At 40.2% G+C, this 21,844-nt stretch overlaps 2 protein-coding genes across 2 annotated transcripts in view; one reads left to right on the top strand and one right to left on the bottom strand.

The window, feature by feature from the left end:
* The window catches only part of BBOX1 (gamma-butyrobetaine hydroxylase 1), a 519,348-nt gene that overhangs the window by 392,319 nt on the left and 105,185 nt on the right, over positions 1-21,844 (bottom strand). The gene's annotated exons all lie outside the window — the stretch shown is intronic.
* SLC5A12 (solute carrier family 5 member 12) overlaps positions 1-21,844 on the top strand; it is a 45,323-nt gene that overhangs the window by 18,862 nt on the left and 4,617 nt on the right. Inside the window, exons 8-14 of the mRNA XM_069091308.1 lie at positions 1,884-1,972; positions 7,041-7,153; positions 8,698-8,765; positions 12,196-12,282; positions 14,160-14,338; positions 19,422-19,525; positions 21,226-21,353. Of these exons, the coding sequence (XP_068947409.1) occupies positions 1,884-1,972; positions 7,041-7,153; positions 8,698-8,765; positions 12,196-12,282; positions 14,160-14,338; positions 19,422-19,525; positions 21,226-21,353 (768 nt within the window). The remainder of the gene's footprint in view (positions 1-1,883; positions 1,973-7,040; positions 7,154-8,697; positions 8,766-12,195; positions 12,283-14,159; positions 14,339-19,421; positions 19,526-21,225; positions 21,354-21,844) is intronic.

Raw genomic sequence — 21,844 nt, 5'->3', positions numbered from 1 at the left:
AAGAAAGAAAGAAAGAAAGAAAGAAAGAAAGAAAGAAAGAAAGAAAGAAAGAAAGAAAGAAAGGAAGGAAGGAAGGAAGGAAGGAAGGAAGGAAGGAAGGAAGGAAGGAAGGAAGGAAGGAAGGAAGAAAGAAGGAAAAAAGGGGGAAAGAAGTCAGCAAAACTAGCCAATGTAACAACTGAGTTTAATAGAATGTACACTGTTCTACATCTGTAATCTCCCACCTCTGCGAAATAGGAAGGAAGGCTATGCTTTTCCTTTTATCTGAGCCAGCTAGGTGATGCAGTATGGGAAGAGTGCTGCTATCTGGAATTGGAAAGTCCTGATTTCAAATCTAACCTCAGACATTTACCAGTTGTGTGACCCTGGGCAAGTCACTTAACCTCCATTTCAGTTTCCTCACATGTAAAATGGGGATAGCAAATAGCACCTACCTCCACAGTGGTTGGGAATATTAAATGAGATAATATTTGTAAAGTACATAGCACAGTGCCCAGCACTTAGTATGTAGGCACTGTATAAATCTCCTTTTCTTCCTCCTCCTCCTTCTCCTCCTCCTCCTCCTTCTTCCTCCTCTTCCTCTTCTTCTTCTTCCTCTACTCTAGGACTAAGCTTGATCATTTTATAATGACACGCCATTTAACTTTGTGAGTTTTTTAAAAAAATTCTCTCTCTTTAAATTGTTGAAGTTATATATATATTTCCCCCCTGTTTCTGCTTATTTCCTTTTCTATCAGTTCACAGAAGACCTTAGTCTGGAACATTTTAAAACAGGAGTTCTTAATCCTTTTTGAGTAATGGACTCCTTTGACAGTCCTGATGAAATGCAAAGAACCTCTTCTCAGAATAATGTTTTAAAACTTTAAAGTTTGCAAAGGACTTTATGGATATGATTTCATTTTATCCTCATGCCAACCCTGGGAGGGGGGTACTTCTATTTCACTATTTTACAAGTGAGGAAACTGAGGCAGCCAGAGGCTAAGTGAATGTCTGAGACTGGATTCAAAGTCAGGTCTTCCTGACTGCAAGTACATTGCCTCTAAATGTATAAAATACATAAATTATGATGGAAACCAATTATACTGAAATACAATTATAATTTTTTGAAATTTACTACTAAGCTTCTTCCATGATAGTCTTCTCTTGAAGATCTTCACAATGAAATGGATGTGATGCTAGATTGTCTAAAGGCCATTCAAAATAAAGCCTTAGAAAGTTGCCTGGAGGAACAGTTAGGTGGTAGTGGATAGAACATCAGTCCTGGAGTCAGGAGGATCTGTTCAAATCTGGCCTCAGATATTTACTAGCTGTATGGTCCTGGTCAAGTCACTTAACTCTGGTTTCCCACCCTTCCCCTCAGGGGAAAAAAAAACGTAAAACAAAAAAAGAACCCAACAACAAAAAAAGAAAGTTGCCTAGGACATTGAGAGATTTTTATTCCTCTCTGCTTACCTCCAGCTTCAAATGACCCCTTGCTAAAATTGCCTTGTATTCATAGAAGAGTTGCAATCTACACCTGTGAAGTGAGCATTACCCTTATGGTACCTGTCAATTGGGGACTGGCATACCATTTTTCTAGAAGAAATAATGAAAGGGACAGCTTCAGAGAAACCTGGGAACTTATGTGAAGTAATACGGAGTGAAGAGAGCAGAGCCAGGAGCCCAATTTATACAAAACAACAACATCATAAAGAATTAAGAGTGAACAATGGCCAGCCATGATTCAGAGAACTGATCATGAATCTAGGTACCCTCCTCCTGAGAGGGGGTAGAGCAGAATGAGACACATTCCCGGAAGGAAGGAGCTGCATTGATGTGGGTGCTGACATTGCTTGAGCACATAGTTAATCAACCCCCTCCTTTTTTCTCCAACCTCTCTCCAGCTGATGCCATATTTTGTAATGGAAATATTTGCTTCAATGCCAGGACTCCCAGGACTATATGTCGCATGTGCCTTCAGTGGAACCTTGAGGTAAGCTGCCTGAATATTATTTACTATGATGAAAGTCGATACAGCCTAGTGAGGAGAGAGCTAGTGTTGAGTAAGACAAACTTGACATATATTGGTTGTGTGACCTTGAATATGTCCTTTAACTTCCTATGTCCTCAGACAACCCGCTAAGACCATAACTCACAGAGCAGCTATAGATAGAAAGATAATAGTTATGATGATGATGATGATGATGTAAAAGATGTTTACATAATATAATAATAATGATTAGGATTTTATGGCACCTATGTGCCAAGCATTATACTTAGTATTTTACAAAAAATTATCTTGTTTTCATCCTCACAAAAACCCTGGGGCATAGGTCCTATTATTATCCCCATTTTATAGTTGGGGAAACTGAGGCAGAGGTTAAGTGACTTGTCCAGGGTCCTTGAGCTAGTGTCTGAGGCCAGATTTAAAAGCAAGTCTTCATAATTCTAAGCCCAGTACTCTCTTCTTTGATTGTTGTCAGTAGAGTGGGTTTCAAAACTTGGAGTTCTCTATTCTGAAGAAGTCAAGATCAGGCTTAAGGGGAAAAAAAAGATTGTGTGTAGGTCAGGGGTCCAAATGTCACCTTCATTAAAAAATGTCTAGCCACTGACTTCTGTGATCACTGATGACTGTGGAAACAGACTTTCTCTTCTTCCCTGGCTCTACTGTGAAATGCTATGACCAATCTGCTTTTTATAGCCACCTACAATGATGTGTACATTGACAGCAAAATGTTTCCAGTCCCAAAACACTCTGGGGAAGGAGACTGCTTTCCCAAACAAAGGAGCAGAAAACTGGGAGAGCTACCAATTCTCCTGTGTGAACAGGTCCTTCTGTCTGCAGAGATAAAGAAATATGCTCTCTTGAGCCAGCCAGAAATCTAAAGTGAAGAACTTGGCAGCTGTGCCCAAGGACAGGACTGCCGACCCTCTCGTTTGTTGCCATAACATGGTGCAGGGCCAGGATGGAGCTCCTAGAACCATCACTGCTGCCTGCTGGGACAGTCTCACATCAGGGGACGGACAAGTCTGGAAAGCCAGCAATTGGACAAAAGCTAACCAGCTGAAAATGTTCAGCAGAGAAGGGATACTAAGTGTGAATTCTGCCTCAGGCATTTCTTAGCTGTGTGAACCCAATCAAAATATTAATATCTCTCAGCTTCCTTCTTCAAAAATGAAATTAAGAATAGTCCCTGTGTCACTGGGCTGTTGGACAACCCCATCTCTGTGAACAGCTCTGATGCTGAAATAACCATGACCACCACAGTAATAATAGCTAGCTTTTATATAGTACTTTAGTCTAGCCTTTATGTAGCACTTTAATCTTGGCTTTATATAGATAGCATTTTCATCTCCTGAAATCAGAGAAAGTGGGAAGAAACTCCTGTCTTAAAATGAGGTTTCTCATCTCTTGAATTTATGAGTTTAGAGAACTCTGCAGGGCTGGGCTCATAGGTATTTAAGATAATAGACTGCCTTAGGGGTGGGGGCCTGAAATGCTATATTTGTCAATTTTACTGTTAAAATGAGACTAATTCCTGCATCAAGACCATGATTTTCTTTTATGTAAACTTAAAGTTAAGGACCACTTTGCAAATTTGTTTTATCTAAGCCTAACATAAGGGCAAGTAAGTCAGTCAATATATATTTTTATGGACTTACTCGATATGGGACACTGGTTAGGTTATGGCTTAGACACTTTGTAATTCTTTTTAAAACTTCAATTCAGCTAACACCTTAGCACATATCAATTGGTCACCTTGAAAAAGAGGACACTGGGCTTAAAGAAAATGGAAAACAGGACAGAAAAGTTTTTATGGGGGAGATTCTGTGGAAAGAGAATTGGAGTCATAGGATTTGAGTTCAAATCTAGATTTTGCTATCTGAATGATAAATCACTTAATCTTTCTGGACCTCAGTTTCCTTTTCTGTAAAAATGTGGCTTTTAAGGACCATTCCAGCTCTGGATCTTATGATCTTAAATATAAATCTATAATATGTATACTCTCTGAGGATAAGCCTGCATAGCGTTATTGTGAGGTTCTGGGGGATAAAGAATACTCAGTGCTTATCAGGAAGAGGCAGATATTGAGAAACAGGAGTTAAATGTCACTCAAGATAGATTTTTGCCTACCTCAGAAGTTTTCCTAGAGCTATTCCCAAGGAGAGCCAATCCCCACAAAGCATTTAGGAACAGGATACAGAAGAGAAGAATAATTAAGTTACAATATTAGCCCATGCTGACTTGTGGGTACAAATTGCATTTTCACAACTCTACATCCATCACAGGGTTTTGTGAGATGTCTCTGTTAAGGCACTTTGTAGACATGAGCCTTTTTCTAAAAGGGCTGATCCAGCAGATAGGACCTGCTCAAGTGTGGAATAAAGCTTATCTCAGAGCTAAGAGAACAATGGAATTAAAACAGTTATATTATATTACATTATGTTATATATTATAATTATATCATAACATATCATATTATCACATATCCACATACATACACACACACACATATATATATAAATATTTTGACAATAGCAAATTCATAAATAAATCACTCATTAAATTTGTTTTGGCTTGATGAACTTAAAAGACATAATTAAAAAACAAACAAACAAACCAGATCTATCAAGTTAAACAAAAAGTTGAGAGGGGCAGATATTTTTTATCTACTCAAGTGCTTCTTAACTAAATGCTTTGGAATTCACCCAAGGTATTTTTATTTATGTTTGCTTTAACTTTATTGCTATTTAGTCCCTGTAATCAGTCTTTTTCCTGTACTTGGGCAGGTCTTCCTAGCCAGTTTGCAGAAATACAGACCCATTTGCAAAGGGGTTTTTGGCTGTGGGCCTTTGTGTAAGAGAATGTATTACAATCTAACTCCAAGAGGGAGAATAAGTAGATTAATTGTTACTAGCATTGAACAACCTTAGCATTGTGATTTCCAGCCCTCCTTGAAGCATCCAGGGCAACCTTATCCCTGTTAACAGCTCTGGTGTTGAAATAATAGCAATAATAGTAGCTAGCCTTTTGTAGCACTCTAAGGTTTGTAAAGCACTTCACATGTTATCTTTGATTCTTATAACAGCTCAATGACACAGGGTCTTTTACAGAGAGGGAAACTGAGGCTTAGGGGAGGTTAAATGTCTTGCTTCAGTTCACACAAGTAGGAAATGTCTGAGGCAGATATCAGACTTAGTCCTTCCTGAATCTCCAAGTCTAGCACTCCATCCTCCATGTTGCCCAGCAGGTAGACACCAAGGGCTGATCTGTATCATTCAGTGCTATATAATCAGCAAGAAATACTATATAATTGCTCAGTGAGGAAGTTGAAAGCAGAAGGCCTTGAATTTTATGTGACAGGCTAGCATTTAATTCAACAAACATCCATTTTCTGCCTTCTGTGTGCCAGGCTCTATTCTAGGAGCTGGGCAGGAAGATGTAGAAGTCAGCTTATGACCTCAAGGGGCACAGACTTCAGAAATAATAACCAGTGGTTTATTGCTAGTAATGGTCCTGAGATATCTGGAGCCCCAGCTTGCTCCTTGGGGAGCTGGGTTAAGCTCAATGCCATTAAATATACTGAATGTAGATAATTGGCAATAAATATCTAGACTATTGTATATGATTGTATACTATTGGCTTCTTCCTTTCTAATAGACTGATGTCCTTCCTCCCTGTTCCCAGTAGGCTTCTCTGGAGCCTCTCTGGGGCTAGCCAGCTTTGATGTATCTCTGCTCTTTGGGAGAACAGGCCTTTTTCTCCTCCTCTGCTCACCTCACACTAGGTTCTTAATGTGGGATACATGGTTAGATTTCAGGAGGGTTGTGAACTTGCATGGGAAAAATTATATATTTTAATTAACTTTTAATTTCTTTCATAATTTGATGCATTTAAAAAGATTATTCTGAGAAAGGTCTCATAGGCTTCGCCAGACTGACAAATGGGTCTATAGCACAAGAAAGATTAAGAACCCTAGGACAGGGCGGCCAGGTAGCACAGCGAGTAAGAGCACCGGCTCCAGTTTTGAGAAGACCTGGAGATCGAATCCCGGGCTCAGACACTTAGCACCCACCCAGAAACACCTGGCCGTGTAACCTTGAGCAAGATTGCTTAGGGGTGGCCAGGTAGCTCAGCGAGTAAGAGCACCGGCTCCAGTGTCGGGATGACAAATCCGGGCTCAGATACTCAGCACCACACCCAGAAATAACTGGCTGTGTAACCTTGAGCAAGTTACTTAACCCCGATTGCTTTAAAAAAAAAAAAAAAAAGAACCCTAGGACTAGATTGAAGGGAGCATTCTGATGTTTCCAGTCTCTAGAGGTAGACAAAAGAAATGGACACTGGAAATATATTCAACTTTGTTCTATTTTTCCTTTCATGAGAATATGCATGCAAAAATTATTGGCTAGGATCAGATGCTGGGCCCTAATTCCTGTAAGAATTTAATTCCATTTAACAGTAATTTATCAAGCATTTACTAAGGGCAAGGGATCATGCCCCATGCCATTCTTGTGCTGGTAACAGCTATTGCTGCTGCTGCTGCCTTCAGATGGCCTTGAACATTCCCTTTTTCTAGAAAGGCAGATTTTCAAGTATTAAAAAAAAGACTGTCAAGACTATTAGTACCTAACTAAGGTCTAGGCTAAGGAATTGAGTCAAAAAATGCCCTGGAAAGGAGGGAGCTAATTAAAGCAAGGAAGTAGCACCTTGCTGTTGTTCAATCATTTCAGTCATATACAACCCTTCATGAGCCCATTTGGGGTTTTCTTGGCAGTTACTGGAGTGGTTTTGCTATTTCCTTTTCTAGCTCATTTTGTAGATAAGGAAACAGAGGCAGACAGGATTAAGTGACTTGCCCAGGGTCACACAGCTACTAAGTGTCTACTAAGTCAGGTCTTCCTGACTGTAAGCCCAGTCCACCTAGTGGCATCAACCAATCAATCCCCTATTTGAGTCCCTTGGAACTGATACCGTCTCCCTGAGCTGCCCAGCTCCTTGGCTCCATGCAAGGATGAGAGGCTTGTGTCACAGGCTTCTGTGTTCTCTCTCCCTGCAGCACAGTGGCTGCCAGCATTAATGCCTTGGCAACAGTGACTTTTGAGGATTTCATCAAGAGCTGCTTTCCCAGCCTCTCCAACAAGCTGAACACTTGGATCAGTAAAGGCTTATGTGGGTATAGTCCATGGGCCTCTTGTTCTGTACTCTCTCTTAACTTTTCCCTGGGTTCATTTTGAAGGCTTCACATCTCTACCATGGGGCTTAGCATAGAGGATTACAGACAGACACAGGCACACATGCATATGTGTACACAGAGCTTTAAGAAAACTGGAAAACCTAGCCAGTGAAAGACAGTGAGAAGAGCACTCAGTGTGGAGTCAGGAGACTGGAGGACGGACCCAAGCTCTTCTATTTGGGCTGACAAAGTCAGTTCACTTCCCCGGGCCTCTGTTTCTTCACCTGTAAAATGGGGTCTCCTTCTAGAGTATCCTCATCAGAGACTGGTAGTTGGGATGGATAGAAACAGGTAGAAACAGGATGGTTAGGGAGAAACTTCCTCAAACCTCCCTTCTTCCCTCCATCTCATTATTTTCCCTAAAATTGTAGGAATAGTATTTACATGGGGATTTTTTTTTTATCAAAAGTCTAATATCTCTGTCATTCCTTCAAGCTTTAAATCCTGTGATCCTATGAAATAAATGTACCTTTGCCCTGCAATCACCAAAATGGTCACTGGATTGTGTCAGGGCTCACAAAAATACCTTACATTGGTGAAGCTTTCATTTAGACTCTACTTTGAGTAAGGCACTGTGCTAGGCTGCCATATTCAAATAGCTATTTATTTGTATGTATTTATAGATCTACATATATGTGTATATATACATGCATGTACATATACACATATACATATATCTATTAATAAGTGCCTCTAGGAACCTATTATATTCAGTTCCACAATGGTTATCTAATATGATCCTTGAAACAGCCCCATGAAGTGGGAATAAAATCAAGAAATCAAAATATATTTATTAAGTGACCCCTGTGTGCCAGACTCTGTGCTAAGATTTGGAGATGCAAATACAAAGAACAAAGTAATCCCTATTATCGATGAGTTTATATTCTACTGGGGAGGCAACAAGTACATGTAAAAATATGTATACAGCATAAATTTAGTTAATAAATACATATATGTACACAAAGTAGTTAATTGGAAAGTATTATGGGAGGGAAGATTCCAGCAATTGGGGGGAGGGTTTAGGATATGTATTATCCCTATTATGAAGATAAAGCAACCCACCAAGAGAAAGATAATTTTCCCAAAGATAAATTGCCCAAGAGAGGCTGAGCCAGGTGTCAGGATGTTTTCCTTTTCTTCCTTTATCCACATTCAAAATGGCAGCTTCCCATGGAAATGACACAGATCTGTGTCTACTTGCTCTCTCTCTCCCTTTACTCATTTCTTAAGTGTTTGGTCAGAGAGAGAACATCCATAAGTTTAATTCTCAAGCATCCACTCTGTCTGACACAGGGAAATGCTCACTCTAGGCGAGACCCTCCTGAAACGTTGGTAACCTCAAGGCAGTTTTCCTAGGTCAGTCCAGCTCTCAATGAGATCCTTTCTGAAGCTGAGTATTCTAGGGAGTCTGGTTCATATCAGGATTCCCCAGGGAGCCAAGGCCCACAGTACTGATCCAAGTAACCATTCTCTCTTTTAGGTTTGTTATTTGGAGTTGTCTGTACCACCATGGCAGTTGCTGCATCCTTCTTGGGAGGTATTGTACAGGTATTGTTTATGTGTGTTTTGAATTTAGGGGGAAGATACATGGAAGTTTTCTTGGTAATATGACTTCTTCATAGACATGTGTTTGGGAGAGCATGTGTTGAATGGTTATACCATTTCTTTTTTTTTTTTTTAAAGCAATCGGGGTTAAGTAACTTGCTCAAGGTTACACGGCCAGTTATTTCTGAGTGTGGTGCTAAGTATCTGAGCCCGGATTTGATCCCCAGGTCATCCCGACACTGGAGCCAGTGCTCTTACTCGCTGTGCTACCTGGCTGCCCCAGTTATACCATTTCTTAAGCAGTTTTAGAGACAGTGTTAACCTTGTAGATAGAGTCCTGGGCTTGAAATCAGGGAGTTCTAACCAAATATCTGATATTTACTGTGAACAGTTGTGTGAACAGATGTTGTCAGTTAACCTCTTTGGGTCTTTGAAGTTAGCTACCAAATCACAGGCAGGTGGTGACTACTGTTCTGCTGGTGGAAAGAGTTCAGATGATTGGAATCATTCTCTCCCCCCTCCCCCCTCCCCCTCTCTTCCCCCCTCCCAAGCCTTTAACCATTTTCCCCATAAAAGAATTCACACACTCTTCTTGCATTTATGTATTTTTTTTTTCCAGTGTGTGGGTAGGCAATCCCAACTTGTGGTTTTATTGGTACAGGGAACTCCCCAGAGAGGAAACATCCCCTATCCATACAGACTGGCAATTGTTGAGCAGTTTCTAATATTGAAGAGATTCAGTGAATGGGGCCCTGAGAGTGTGAGTGACTTTCCCAGGATTGTATGACCAGGATGTGTCCGGGGCAGGAGTCCCAGCCAAGTCTTCCTGAATCTGAATTCAGCTCTTCTCTATGCCATTCCACCATTCTGTAATTCCTATATTCTTCAAGTTACCTCCAATAGAAGATGCAAAATGCCAAAGAAGCTGGGATTGTATATTGCTGGTTTAAATGAATTAGAAACAGATTTATACAACAATCAACCTTCCCAATGATGGAATGCCCAATCTGGTGCTGGGGCACATTGGGCACCTTGACATCATATTCAAATATGTCTACTTCTCAGAGAAGCAGCAGAGCCCCCAGTATGGATGTTTGGTTTCATCTTAAAATTGCCCCTAGCTTTTATGCTCTGAGTACATTGGAATTGGTCTTTTTAAGTACCCTTAAACAAGGAATGCCCTGCCCAGCTTACTTGCCAAAGTGTTTCCATACTTTTCATCCATAAGGAATGATACCTAGCCCCAGGAATACTGAATGGCAGAAATAGAAACTCAGTACTTGGGTTTTTTTGCTCTTTGCTACCTCTCAGGGATGACTTTTTCTTTTTTTTTCTTTTTCTTTTTGGAGGGCAATTGGGGTTAAGTGACTTGCCCAAGGTCACATGGCTAGGTGTGTGTGTATGTATGTGTGTGTGTGTGTGTGTGTGTGTATGTATGTTTTAAGTGTCTGAGGCCGGATCCAAACCCAGGTCCTCCTGACTCCAGGGCCAGTGCCCTATTCATTGTGCCACCCAGCCACCTCAGGGATGACTTTTTTATAGAAATTAAAGCATCCTCAGTCTTCTTGCCCTCTTTCTTGTTGTTGAGTTATGAGCAACTTTTCATGACACTGTGTGCCATACTCTCCATAAGATTTTCTTGGTAAAGGTACTAGGATGATTTGTCAGTTCCTTCTCCATCCCCTCTATTAACCCTCATTCACTTCTCACGCTAAAGATCAGGATAAAAATTGATGACCAGGGCTATCCAAGAAGGGAAACGGCTGGCTCAGGTGTAGTCAGTGCCTCTTTTCTGAGGTATTCAAGTTATCCCTTAGAGATAATAGTATTGGATGATGGTTGGATTAGAAAGCTTTCAAGGCTTCTTCTTGTTGAGGCAGTTAGGTGGTATCATGACTAGAGTATTGGACTTGGAGTCAGGAAGACCTCACTTCAAATCTTGGCTCAGACCTTATGATCTGTGTGACTCTATCCAAGTCACTCCTCTGTGAAGTAGAGATAATAATAGCAGCTCCCTTGCAGGGTTGGTAGAAGAATCTAGTGATGGACATTATGTAAGGGCCTTTGCAAACCTTGAATCACTCTGTAAATGGCAGCCATTATATTATTCTAAGAGTTAAACGAAATCCTACAGATGCTTTTATAAAGGATAAACCACAAATATAACAAAAGACTTTACATTTTGCATTAGTATTTTGAAGCTGGAACACTGGCCTCCCCCGTTTCCCACAAAGTGGCCACTTTTTCTGGAATGATCAATTGGTGCTCCACCACATTGCTGCAGTTAGTCTTTTTTCCACCAGGTATAGCAAACTGCTTTATCAACTTCCTGGATTCTCCCAGGCACAGTAAATTGGAAGCTAGTAAATTAAGCTCCCCCTGCTACACAAAAACAAAAGCAGTTTTGAATTAATCCCATCAATCAGGAGGGAAAAAAGTGCCAGGGTTATCTTATGAAGAATAAGTTGTGGGAAAAGTCCTGCTAGCCTAATAGTTTCTTAAAGCTACACCTGTGTTGTTTGTTTCCCTTAAAATGAACCCTGAACACAAGTGGATTTAATAGTGCATCTTGCTGGATGAGGATTCTCCACCTGGAAGGGACCTTTGGTCATCTTGTAGAATCATGAAATCTGAAATGGAACAGAATCTCTATGTCTAACATATAGAACTAGAACCATAATCACCTCTCCAACAGGTGCTTATCCAGCCTCTGTCTGAAGATGTCTAATGATGGGGAGAATCCATGACCTCCAGAGGTAGAGGGTAGCTATTCATTCCACTTTGGATAGTTCTAACACTGAAATTTTTCCTTATCTCAATCTGTCTCTATTCAATTTCTAATGTATTGTTCTGAGATCTTCACTATGTGTCTAAGAAGTTTAAATTAAACTCCGCTTCCCTATTACAGACCTTCAAATACCTTAATAAAGTGACCATTTCTTTTGTAAAATCTTCCTCTTAGCCTAGTATCCCAGATCCTTGATCCTCATACCAGAACATCTATAAAAAGAAAGTGGGAAATTGGATGAAAGGATCTCTAGGCACTTTTCTACTTCTTGATTCTGTGATCTAACAAACTGATAAGAGAAACCTGGGAAGTTAGGCTCCTTTTCTACTGAAGGAATTGGGGCAGCCAAGTGATCAGGGAAAGTTATATGAAAGAGATGACTTTGAAGATTGGATTTCAACAAGCATAGATAGGGATGGGGAAGATATTCTAGACATGAGAATAGTAAGAGATGATGTGAGATGGGAAAAGGTCAGAAAATACATGCGGATAGGGTGTGGTGGCACAGAATAAATGAACAAACTAAAGCAGAAGCACTCCTTTTTCCTTGGGCATAAGGGTAATGGGTGCCCAAGGATCCTGCCAGGACCAGGTCCAGATGGGACATGGTTACAATGCCTTGTCTTTGTGCTCTTTCTTCTCCAGGCTGCCCTGAGCATCCATGGCATGTGTGGGGGACCCATGTTAGGCCTATTCACTTTGGGAATTGTATTTCCTTTTGTCAACTGGAAGGTAAGAGATATTGTTCACTTGTGAAATCTCTCTCCTTTGGCTGCTTCTCCTTATTTCCCTTTGCCTCAAGAAGGTACCTCTTTAGGACTAAGAGAGCATTTCCCTTAGGGAAGTATAAGAATCCCCTCCTCTTCTTCTTCCCCCCTCCCCACTTCCTTAATCAAAACTGTTTAGGTTGAAGCTACAATTCTGTATAAAGTATGGGAGTTCCAAAACTGTGTTGCAAATTCATTCCACAACTATTTATCTATGGTCACATGTACTGAAGACATGGAAGCATCTTCTAGGTGCTCCAAAGCAAAAAAACAAAAGGGGGGGAGAAGAATGGGAGAGGGATGGAGGAAGGGAGAGAGAGAGATGAGAAGAAAAGAGAAGAGAGGAGAGGGGGAGGGAGAGAGAGAGGAGAGAATTAATAGCTGAGTAGATAGATCTAGGAAAATATTAAAGGGATATTATATAAGTCATCTAGACATTCAACCCATCAAATAAAATAATGTACTGTGTAGACACTGTGATAATCCACTTCCCCCATGATGAGAAAACTGAGGGTCAGAGTGGTTAAATCACAAAGGCATCAAGTGAGAAAGTTGGGTTTTGAACCCAATAATGCGAGATCTCTTTAGTAAGAGCAAGTAAACTATCATTCTATGTTGTCCAGCAACACAGAATTTTTAAAAGCATTGTATCATAGTCTTTTTATTCTGACAGGGATGAGTTCTGGCTCCTCCTCTTAGTCAAATGATTCTACAAATTATAGAGTTAAAGCTGTGAGGAACTTTGTGATCTAATTTAACTTCCAAGGAATAAAGTCCTTCCTCCCCTTCCCCACCCCAAGGCACTTCAGGTTGATTTAATACACTGTTGATCAAGGGCTAATGAATAACTTACTTTATTTGGACAGATAGAGCCAGGCTGGTGATGTTCCTTAGGCACAGAGTGGAGTAGCTTTTCTGTGTAGACAGCCAACAAGAGTCAAACAAGTTCTTTCCAAGACCCATAAGGGAGTGAATGATTGATCTAGTGAAGACTTGGTTTTCAGATTTTTAAAGGAATGCTCATTCTGTTTCCACAAGTTTACCTTGATGGATTGTCCCATGTCTGGAAAATTATTCCTCACCTCCACCTTTGAGGAATCCTTAGATTTTTAAGGTTCTTGAAGGCAGGGCTTTAAGCTTCTTGTCTCTTTTTGTACCACAGGGCTTGGTGTACATAGTAGACACCACATCTTAGGTAGGCTATTTCATTCTCTCAAGTTGATTGTTTACTTTCCCTCATGAAATTACTTTGTGTATGTTTTGTATTTATTTGTGTGAAGGTAACTTTTTTTGAGGGCTGGCACTATTTCATTTTGTCATTGTAGTCAAGGTGACCAGTACAGTGTCTGGGACATAGTAGCTACTTAATGTTTGATGAATTTCATTGAATTGGGTAGATCTGTGACACCTGATGAGAGAGATGAGAATAACAGCTAGCAAGCATATCTGGGGAATGAATAGTGGCATATTCAGCCTATAGATGTGGGTTCTCCTTATGTTTGGAAGCTCTGTTCTTTAAGATTAGAGGAAATTTTGCCTTCTCAGGAGGAGATACAGCCATTCTGATAAGTTGGCATTTGCTACTCTTTTTACAGTTTAAACCCAAGAAAGGACATACTTTACTTGTGAACATGGTGCTTTAAATGAAGAACAAATTAGTTTTTAAAGAAGATAGCTGTGTGGGTGATGGGAGAGATGAAATGGGAGGGAATAAACTGTTGCCAGGAGTTAGGGCGAAGAATATAATCCAGCTCCCAGGCTCATCTGGTTTTCAACAATATTCATTTTCATTCATTCTATGAAATGGCTTTGCAGTGTCTAATTTCTTTTTCCTTCCTGAAGGGTGCCTTTGGGGGCCTCCTGACTGGAATCACCTTGTCGTTCTGGGTGGCTATTGGGGGGTTTGTGTTCCCTGCCCCAGCGACCAAGACCCATCCTTTGGTTTTATCAACAGAATATTGTGTTCAACTGAACATGACAGAAACATTACCCACAACGGCTCCTTCAGTGATAGAGTACAGGTATGTTTACAACAAAAAAAATGACTTTGGTGAATGCAGAAGTTCATTAAAACCAAGTGTACTTGTCAGTGCTGGGTTTGACCCACAGATGCTTTCTTTACTCAGTGAAATATAAAAAGATATCTTTAACTACATCTGGTACATGCTGGACTTTGAGTGGGCCTCCCTGAGCCACCAACTTGGGCTGATCAGAGATACAATTGAGCTAGGAGAGGAGGCATTTTGGCTCTTGAAGGGGAGGGAAGAAGGCCCCTAGAGAAGGATATTACACCCAAGATCAAACTATTGTGGTATCCCCCTCCTAGAGTCTTCCTTTCCTTCCTAACTTTGTGGGGCCACCTCCCTTGCCTTTCTTGTGCAGGCAATGTGTCTTAGGCACTGTGAGAGTCCTGCCTACCAAATGTTTTTGCTGTAGGGAAAGCAAAACAAAACAAAACAAAACAAAAAAGCCAATGTACTTGCAGAGAAGGAGTATAGACGGAAAGAAAGCATTGGATTTGGAATTGAGAGACCTGTGTTTGAATATAGCCCTGATTCCTATTTCCAAACTAAAACTGTGCACATCACTTAACCTCATCTGGCCCTTCCACCTCTAAAGCCAAGAGGCCCTACTGGTCTCCTTCAAGAACAAAGGTTAAGGCAAAAGAGTTGGGAGTCAGGAAGATTTGTAACTTATCTGTAATTAATAGGAAAAGCAAAATGTACACTTATAAGTAACCACATAGAGTGTAAACTGGAAGAGGGCTTAGGCACCTGAGGGTCAGGGGAGGAGTAAGAAAAGACTGCACGTAGAAGGTGCAACTTTCTCTGATATCTTGGTATTAGGAATTCTAAGTGCCTGAGGAGAAGAAGGTCTGCATTTCAGGCATAAGGCGCAGCCTTTGCAAAGACTCAGAGAGTGGATACTGTGTACATACAAGGAACAATACATTCTGATCAGTGTGGCCAGAAGGCAAATATGATGAATGCATAATAAGCCTGGAAAGGCGAACTAGAGACATATTGTGAAGGCTTTTGTATGATAGAGAAGTTCATATTTTAACATATATATACACATACATACAAGAATTGCATGGTCAAACCTTTGCTTTAGAAGTAGATGATTGGTAGCTCTATAGATTGTGGATTGGAAATGGGAGAGCCCAAAGAAGATGTAATTCCAATTACCCAGAAAAGAGATGATGAGGACCTGAATTAGAGCGGTCATCACATAAGATGTAATTGAAAATAAGGGGAAGTATGAGAAACCCTTGAAGGTGGAACTGACAATACTTGGAAACTAATTCGAAATGTAGAGAAAAGATAAGTGAAGATGAGGATAGTTTTGAAATTGTCAACTTGGGTAAGTGGATGGATTGTGGGTGCCTTGATAGAAACAATAGCCTAAATAATCAAAGTTTGTTTTTTGCTGTTCTCCCATTTTCCTCCCAGGGAGTGGACTCAATTTTGCCCCTTATAATGAAGTAGCTAAATTTTGGCCCTAAGAAAAAGAAAAGGATAGGTGGAGGTATGACAAAGACAGGACAATGTCTCCTCTAACTCAATGTCAGATGACATTCCAAATTTAGCCCAAAGTATAAGTGATAACCCAATAAATTATGGAATCATTAGGCCATTGTTGCCCAAATGGCATCTAGCAACTTACCCAAGGTCCCCCAGCTAATAAAGAACACAGACAGGCCTTGAGGTCTGGAAACCTAAGTCTCAAGTCCAGTATTCTTTCCACCATTCCATTCTGTCTCTTTTATTATTTTTCCACTTAATAGTATTGTATTTTTTGTCCAATTACATGTGAAGATATGTTTCCTCCTTTAAAGGAAGATTCTGGCTTATCCTATCTTAAGCTCCATTTCTTTCTTAGGAACACATCATGAGAGGTACTCTAGTTCTCACTCCCTTCACCAAACTTCCAGATTCACAGCAAGACATTACTGGCTTTTTTTTGTCCCCCCCAATCTCAGTATTCCATCTTGTGCTTTGGCACAAGCTGTCTTCCCTACCTGTAATGCACTCCCTCCTGGCTCATGTCAAGCCTCAAATCAAGGACTGTCTGCTTGGGAATGCCTTTCCTCCCCAAATATTTTAGTATTTAGTGGTTGTTTACTTGTTTTATTCCCTAGGAGAATGTAAGCCCCTTGAGTGGAGGACAGGAAATGCTCACCCCCAACACACACACACACACACTCCTAGTACCCAGGCCCTAGATGTTTGTAAGATTGTAATTTCTCAGTTGGAAGGATATCTACTCCAACCCATTCATTTTACATTAAAGATTCTTAACAGGGATTTTTTTTTTGTCTTGGACAGCTTATCAGAATAATACTTTTAAATGGACAAAATAGCAAAATATATCATGTTACAATAGAAATATGATTATCAAAACTTTTAAAAGTTTATGTAAAAAATTCTTATTTTATAAAGAAACTGAGGACCCAAGAGATTAAGTGACTTGCCCAAGGTGGGATACAGACCCAGTTCCTATGATTACAAATCTAGCTTCTTTCCACTGCACTATGGTGCTCATTAAAGGATTAATTGTCCAAAAAAAATTACTTGATCTTTAAAGGAAGAAAGATCAGATGAAAAATCTTCCATGATGTGTGTAGCTTAAGCCATTTAATGAATGGTGGGATGTGGCCTGCAACTCAGCTCCAATCTCAGCTGTGACATCTTAAACAACTCACTAAATGTTGCTAAGACTTAGCTTTTGAATCCATAAAATGGGGATAATAATACTTCTAATGCCTAACTACCTCCCAGAGTTATTATGAGGAAGACATTTCATATTTCTTAAAGCACTATTTAAATGAGAGTTGATGCCTTTATTATTTATTTTTGTCCAGACCTATGCTTGCTGTCTATAACTTACGGTTTTTGTTGCCTGGGTCACTGAAAGGTTAAGGGCATGTCAACTAGAATTTATCAAGCACCTTCTATATGCCGGATACGATTTTAAGTGGTGGGGATACAAAGAATAACAACAACAAAAAACCCCAAAACACAAGAGTCCAAGGAACCCATCTAATGGGAGAAGATGCGGAAACAAGTCTGTAGCCAAAAGATCAATGCCAGAGAAATTGGAGGTAGCATCAGAGAGAAAGTACTAAGATCAAGGACGAATGGGAAACGCTTTTTGCGGAAGGTGAGCGTTTTAGGCATGGGGGACAGCGAGTGAAATTGCTGGGTATTAACAAGGAGACCATTGCTACCAGGTCACGATCCATAGGGTTAAGTAATTATGGGAAAGACTAGAAAGAAGACAGGTTAGGAAAGGCAAACAGAGGAGTTTGGATTTGATCCTGGAGGTGACAGAGACCCACAGAGGGCTGACATGGTCAGACCTGCACTTTAAGAAGATCAATTTTACAGCTGAGTGCAGAATGGAGTAGAGAATGGAATGGAGAATGGAAGCAGGGAGATTATTATTATCATTCCATTATTATGGAAATAATCTAGATCTTCCTGATTCTAAGTCCTCCATCCAATGTAATATGAGTGTAGTATTGGTCTATATTTCTACTCTCTCTTTACACACACACACACACACACACACACCTTTTTCATCCACAAAATGGGGACAATAATAATTCCAATACCTAACTACTTCCCAGAGATATTGTGAAGAAGACATCTCATATTCCTTAAAGCACACATGCATGTGTGTAGTTGCTTGGGTCACAGAGAGGGTAAATGATGTTTCCAAGTGATGACCCTAAGTATGGGGTCAAAGGTGATACATTAGATTTAATCTCCTTGAGGGCAAGGACTTTTTTTAAACCTCTTTTTCAATGCCTAGCCCTTGGTAAATAACTAATGCTTATTGAATTGAAAGTACAGGACTTCCTGACTCTATCCAATACAGAGAGAAAGAAATATGGTTTAATGAATACATAGCTAGAAAACTTGGGTTCAAGTCCTGACTGACCCATACTGGCATTGTGATCCTGGAAAAGTCATTTAACTTGTCAGCGCACCAACTCAAAAATGAGTTGCAGAGAATGTGTCCAGTTGTAGTGGGAGAAGGAATTTCCTTTATCAGACAGTTCTATTTACCAATATATCACTGATCCAGTGCCTATCCCTATGTATGTGTCTATTATGATTATAGATAAGGAGATGACCTGTTCAGAAACACCCATCAGGCATAAAGACAAGAGCAAAACTTTTCCATGACTCCATTTCGTGTCCACTCTCCATTCCTGTTATTGTCTCTCAGTTGTTTCAGTCGTGGCCAACTCTTTGTGATCCCATCTGGGGTTTTCTTGGTAAAGATACTGGAGGGGTTTGCCATTTCTTTCTCTGACTCATTTTACAGAGGAGGAAACTGAGACAAACAGGGTTAAGTGACTAGTCCAGGGACACACAGCCAGTAAGTGTTTGAGGCTGGATTTGAACTCATGAATATGAGCCTTCCTCACTCCAGGTCTGTCACTCCACTGCACTGTCTACATGCCCCAAATCATATAGCCATGGTCAGGTAGGTGAAGTCTGAGATGTAGAGTAAGGAAGGCCTGGGTTTTGGGATCCTACCTCAGATACTTATTAGTCATATAATTCTTAACCTCTGTCTCAGTTTTCTCAACTGTAAAATGAAGATAATAGCTCCTAGCTCTAGGAGTTGTAATGATCAAATGAGAAAAGATATGTAAAGTACTCTGCAAACTCAAAAACATTATATAAATAGTAGCTATCTTTATATTAGACATCATGGGATCATGTTTGTGAAGGACTATAGCAAATCACCTAATAATTTTAGCACTTTCTGGGTTATTGTTTCCTTAACTTTAAAATGGAGAGAGAGAGTAACAGACTGCACTCTACCTAACTCTGGGTGGTTGTGAGCAACATATAATAAATGGAGGACAGAGCCAAGCTGTTAGTAATAAGTGCTAAGATTGATGCACTTGAAATAACTCACCAGATTGAACACCATCCAAGGCCCCGTGCTTGGCTTGGCTGCTTGGTAAGATGCCTTGGGAGGCAGCAGCAGGCTCTTGGATCTCGGGCTCTTCAACCAAGTGGCTTCTGCTCTTCAGAAGCCAAGGCTGTACCAATGAGCACTTCTCTATTTGTATTTTCACAGACCAGCCATGGCTGAGACTTGGTACTCACTCTCCTACCTTTACTACAGTGCTGTGGGGTGCTTGGGATGCATCCTTGCTGGTTTCCTTATCAGCTTCATAACAGGTTGGTACCATTAACTGAACATTTGGGGTCCTAATCAAAATCAATTCTAGTCCTGGCTGAGTTGACCTTGTGCATAGTGGTCAAAGGTGCCAAGCAGCCCCTCTGATCCTTTCCCTAACTGACTCCGAAAAGCCCACTTTATTCTCTTTCGGATATAGCACAGAAGTCCCTTTCTAGGTGGTTTAATAGATTGGACTCAGAAACAGAAAAACCTGGGTTGGGTTCCATTGTCTCAGACACTTGCTAGCTTAGTGTGGGCAAGTCACCTAACTAGTCTCAGTTTCCTCATCTGTCAAATGGGGATAATAATAGCACCTTCCTCAAGGGTTAAGGTTCAAATAAAATGATACACATAAAGCACATTACCAACTTTAAATTCTGTATAAATGTTAGCTATTATAATCCAGGTAGGTCCATGAATTTAGAGACCACCTCATCCAACCTAACAGTTGAAGAAACTGAGGCCTGGAAATTTTAAGTGATATGCCCAAGATTATACAGGTAGTAAATGAAAGGAGCTAGTATTTGACTCCTGGTCCCCTGAAACTAAATCCTCTGCTTTTCCCATTACACTATGATAGTTTTATCAACCATTAGCAATTACATTTGAATTAGTTAATTTGTGTCAATCCCCTTGCATGTTCCCAAAGGAGGGGGAAGTAAGATAAGTAGATTTGACTATGGAATGAGGGTCAGAAAATGCTGAAGAAAGAGATGGGGTGGTATGGTGGTGCGGAGAGGACCTTCATTTCAAAGAGGACCAATGATATCACAGATATCAATCTTGACTTTCAAGTGAATTAGATTTAAGTGAGGCAGAATTGCCCAAAGTTATCAGCCTTGCTCTGTCTTGCAGAATCATGGAAGTCCAGTAGCAAGACGAAAATCAGAATGATTGGCGATGACTAATTTATACAGGGAGAAGGGTTCAGAAGAAGCCTTAGCCCAGACCATCTGCATTCACCATTTTGTCAATATCTGGCCTTGGAAGCTGATGATAATGACAACATTCAGGATATGAGAAACTGGGCTAAGAAAAATAAGAATCTCTTAAATCAGGGGTTCTTAACCATAGAATCATCAACTTGTTTTTTGAGTGTTTTGATAACTATTTCAGTATAATTGATTTCCTTTACAATCTTATATATTTTACACACTTAAAAACAATATTCAGAGAAGGGGTCTAGGCTTTACCAGATTAGCAAAAGAAACCATGATACAGGAAAAGTAAATAACTTTTTTCTGAAAGGAAAGGAATTGTGTGAACACCCTCCTTTTTAGCATATTAAAGGTTGCTGATCAAAGTTACCTTTATTTGACTAATTGTATGAGTCAAGAGTTTACTTGATTCATGGGGACTATTCGTGGTCAGATTAATTATTGATTTAGACTTATCCAGGTTAACATCTGAAATGCTTGGATAGGGCCTATTTCTCAAGCAGTTAGTTGTTTTGCTTTGGTAAGTATGATAGCCACAGTACCAAAGGTCCTCTCAAGCATGCCTGGTTTGGGAATTATAGTATTATGGCTGTAAAGACCATTCAGATCTATCTACTTCTTTTACAGAGGAAGGAGATTCCCAGAGAGGGCAAATAGCTTGTCCAAGGTCACCTACTGCATTTGTGTTAGAGTGAAAAATAACATCTGGATTTCCTGTCCATTATGCCAGGCCATAAATACTATTGGGAAATATTTTACAGGTCCAACGAAAGGCAAAGATATTCAACCACAATTGATTCGACCAGTTGGGAATTTGTTTTGCTCTTGGTCTAAGAAATACAAGACATTATGCTGGTGTGGAGTTCGACATGACAGTGAGACAATTCTTGTGAGTTGACTTTTTACTACTATAAAGTCTACCACTTACCTCAAGGTTATCTTTTCAGTGGGTGGAATTGGAAGAATTCACAAGGGCATCTGGGGAAGAGTCAGTCCAGTATACAAACATCTGTTTCTTCCTTGAGTGATATATTAGTTCACTCTTTACCTTCTGCAAAGTCAAGCATGGGCCTAAGAGAGGAGAATTCCAGGAGAAGTAGAAAATCAAGAGCTAATCCAAGGGTGTTTTCAACAAACACATAGTAAAGATGCAGCCCACACTGGAAGAGAAGGGGGTGAAGGACTAGAATATAGAAAAGTGATTTTCATCTCTGAGAGAAATTCCCGGTACTAGCAAGTGCTGTCCATCACACACATTAGCTATCTATTTGTTGATTTCAGTTCAAATTTACTCCAAAATTTCCCTAATCTTTTCTTTTATCTCAGAGCTATCCCAAAGGCCTTAACAAGAATTCATTGGTTCTGCCACATAGTCAAGGC

This window comes from Petaurus breviceps, unplaced genomic scaffold (genome assembly GCF_028583685.1).
Source record: "Petaurus breviceps papuanus isolate PSGF00001 unplaced genomic scaffold, PetGlider_PUasm1.0 188, whole genome shotgun sequence".
Classification (NCBI taxonomy): Eukaryota; Metazoa; Chordata; class Mammalia; order Diprotodontia; family Petauridae; genus Petaurus; species Petaurus breviceps.
This window is presented reverse-complemented; position numbering and strand designations above follow the sequence as displayed.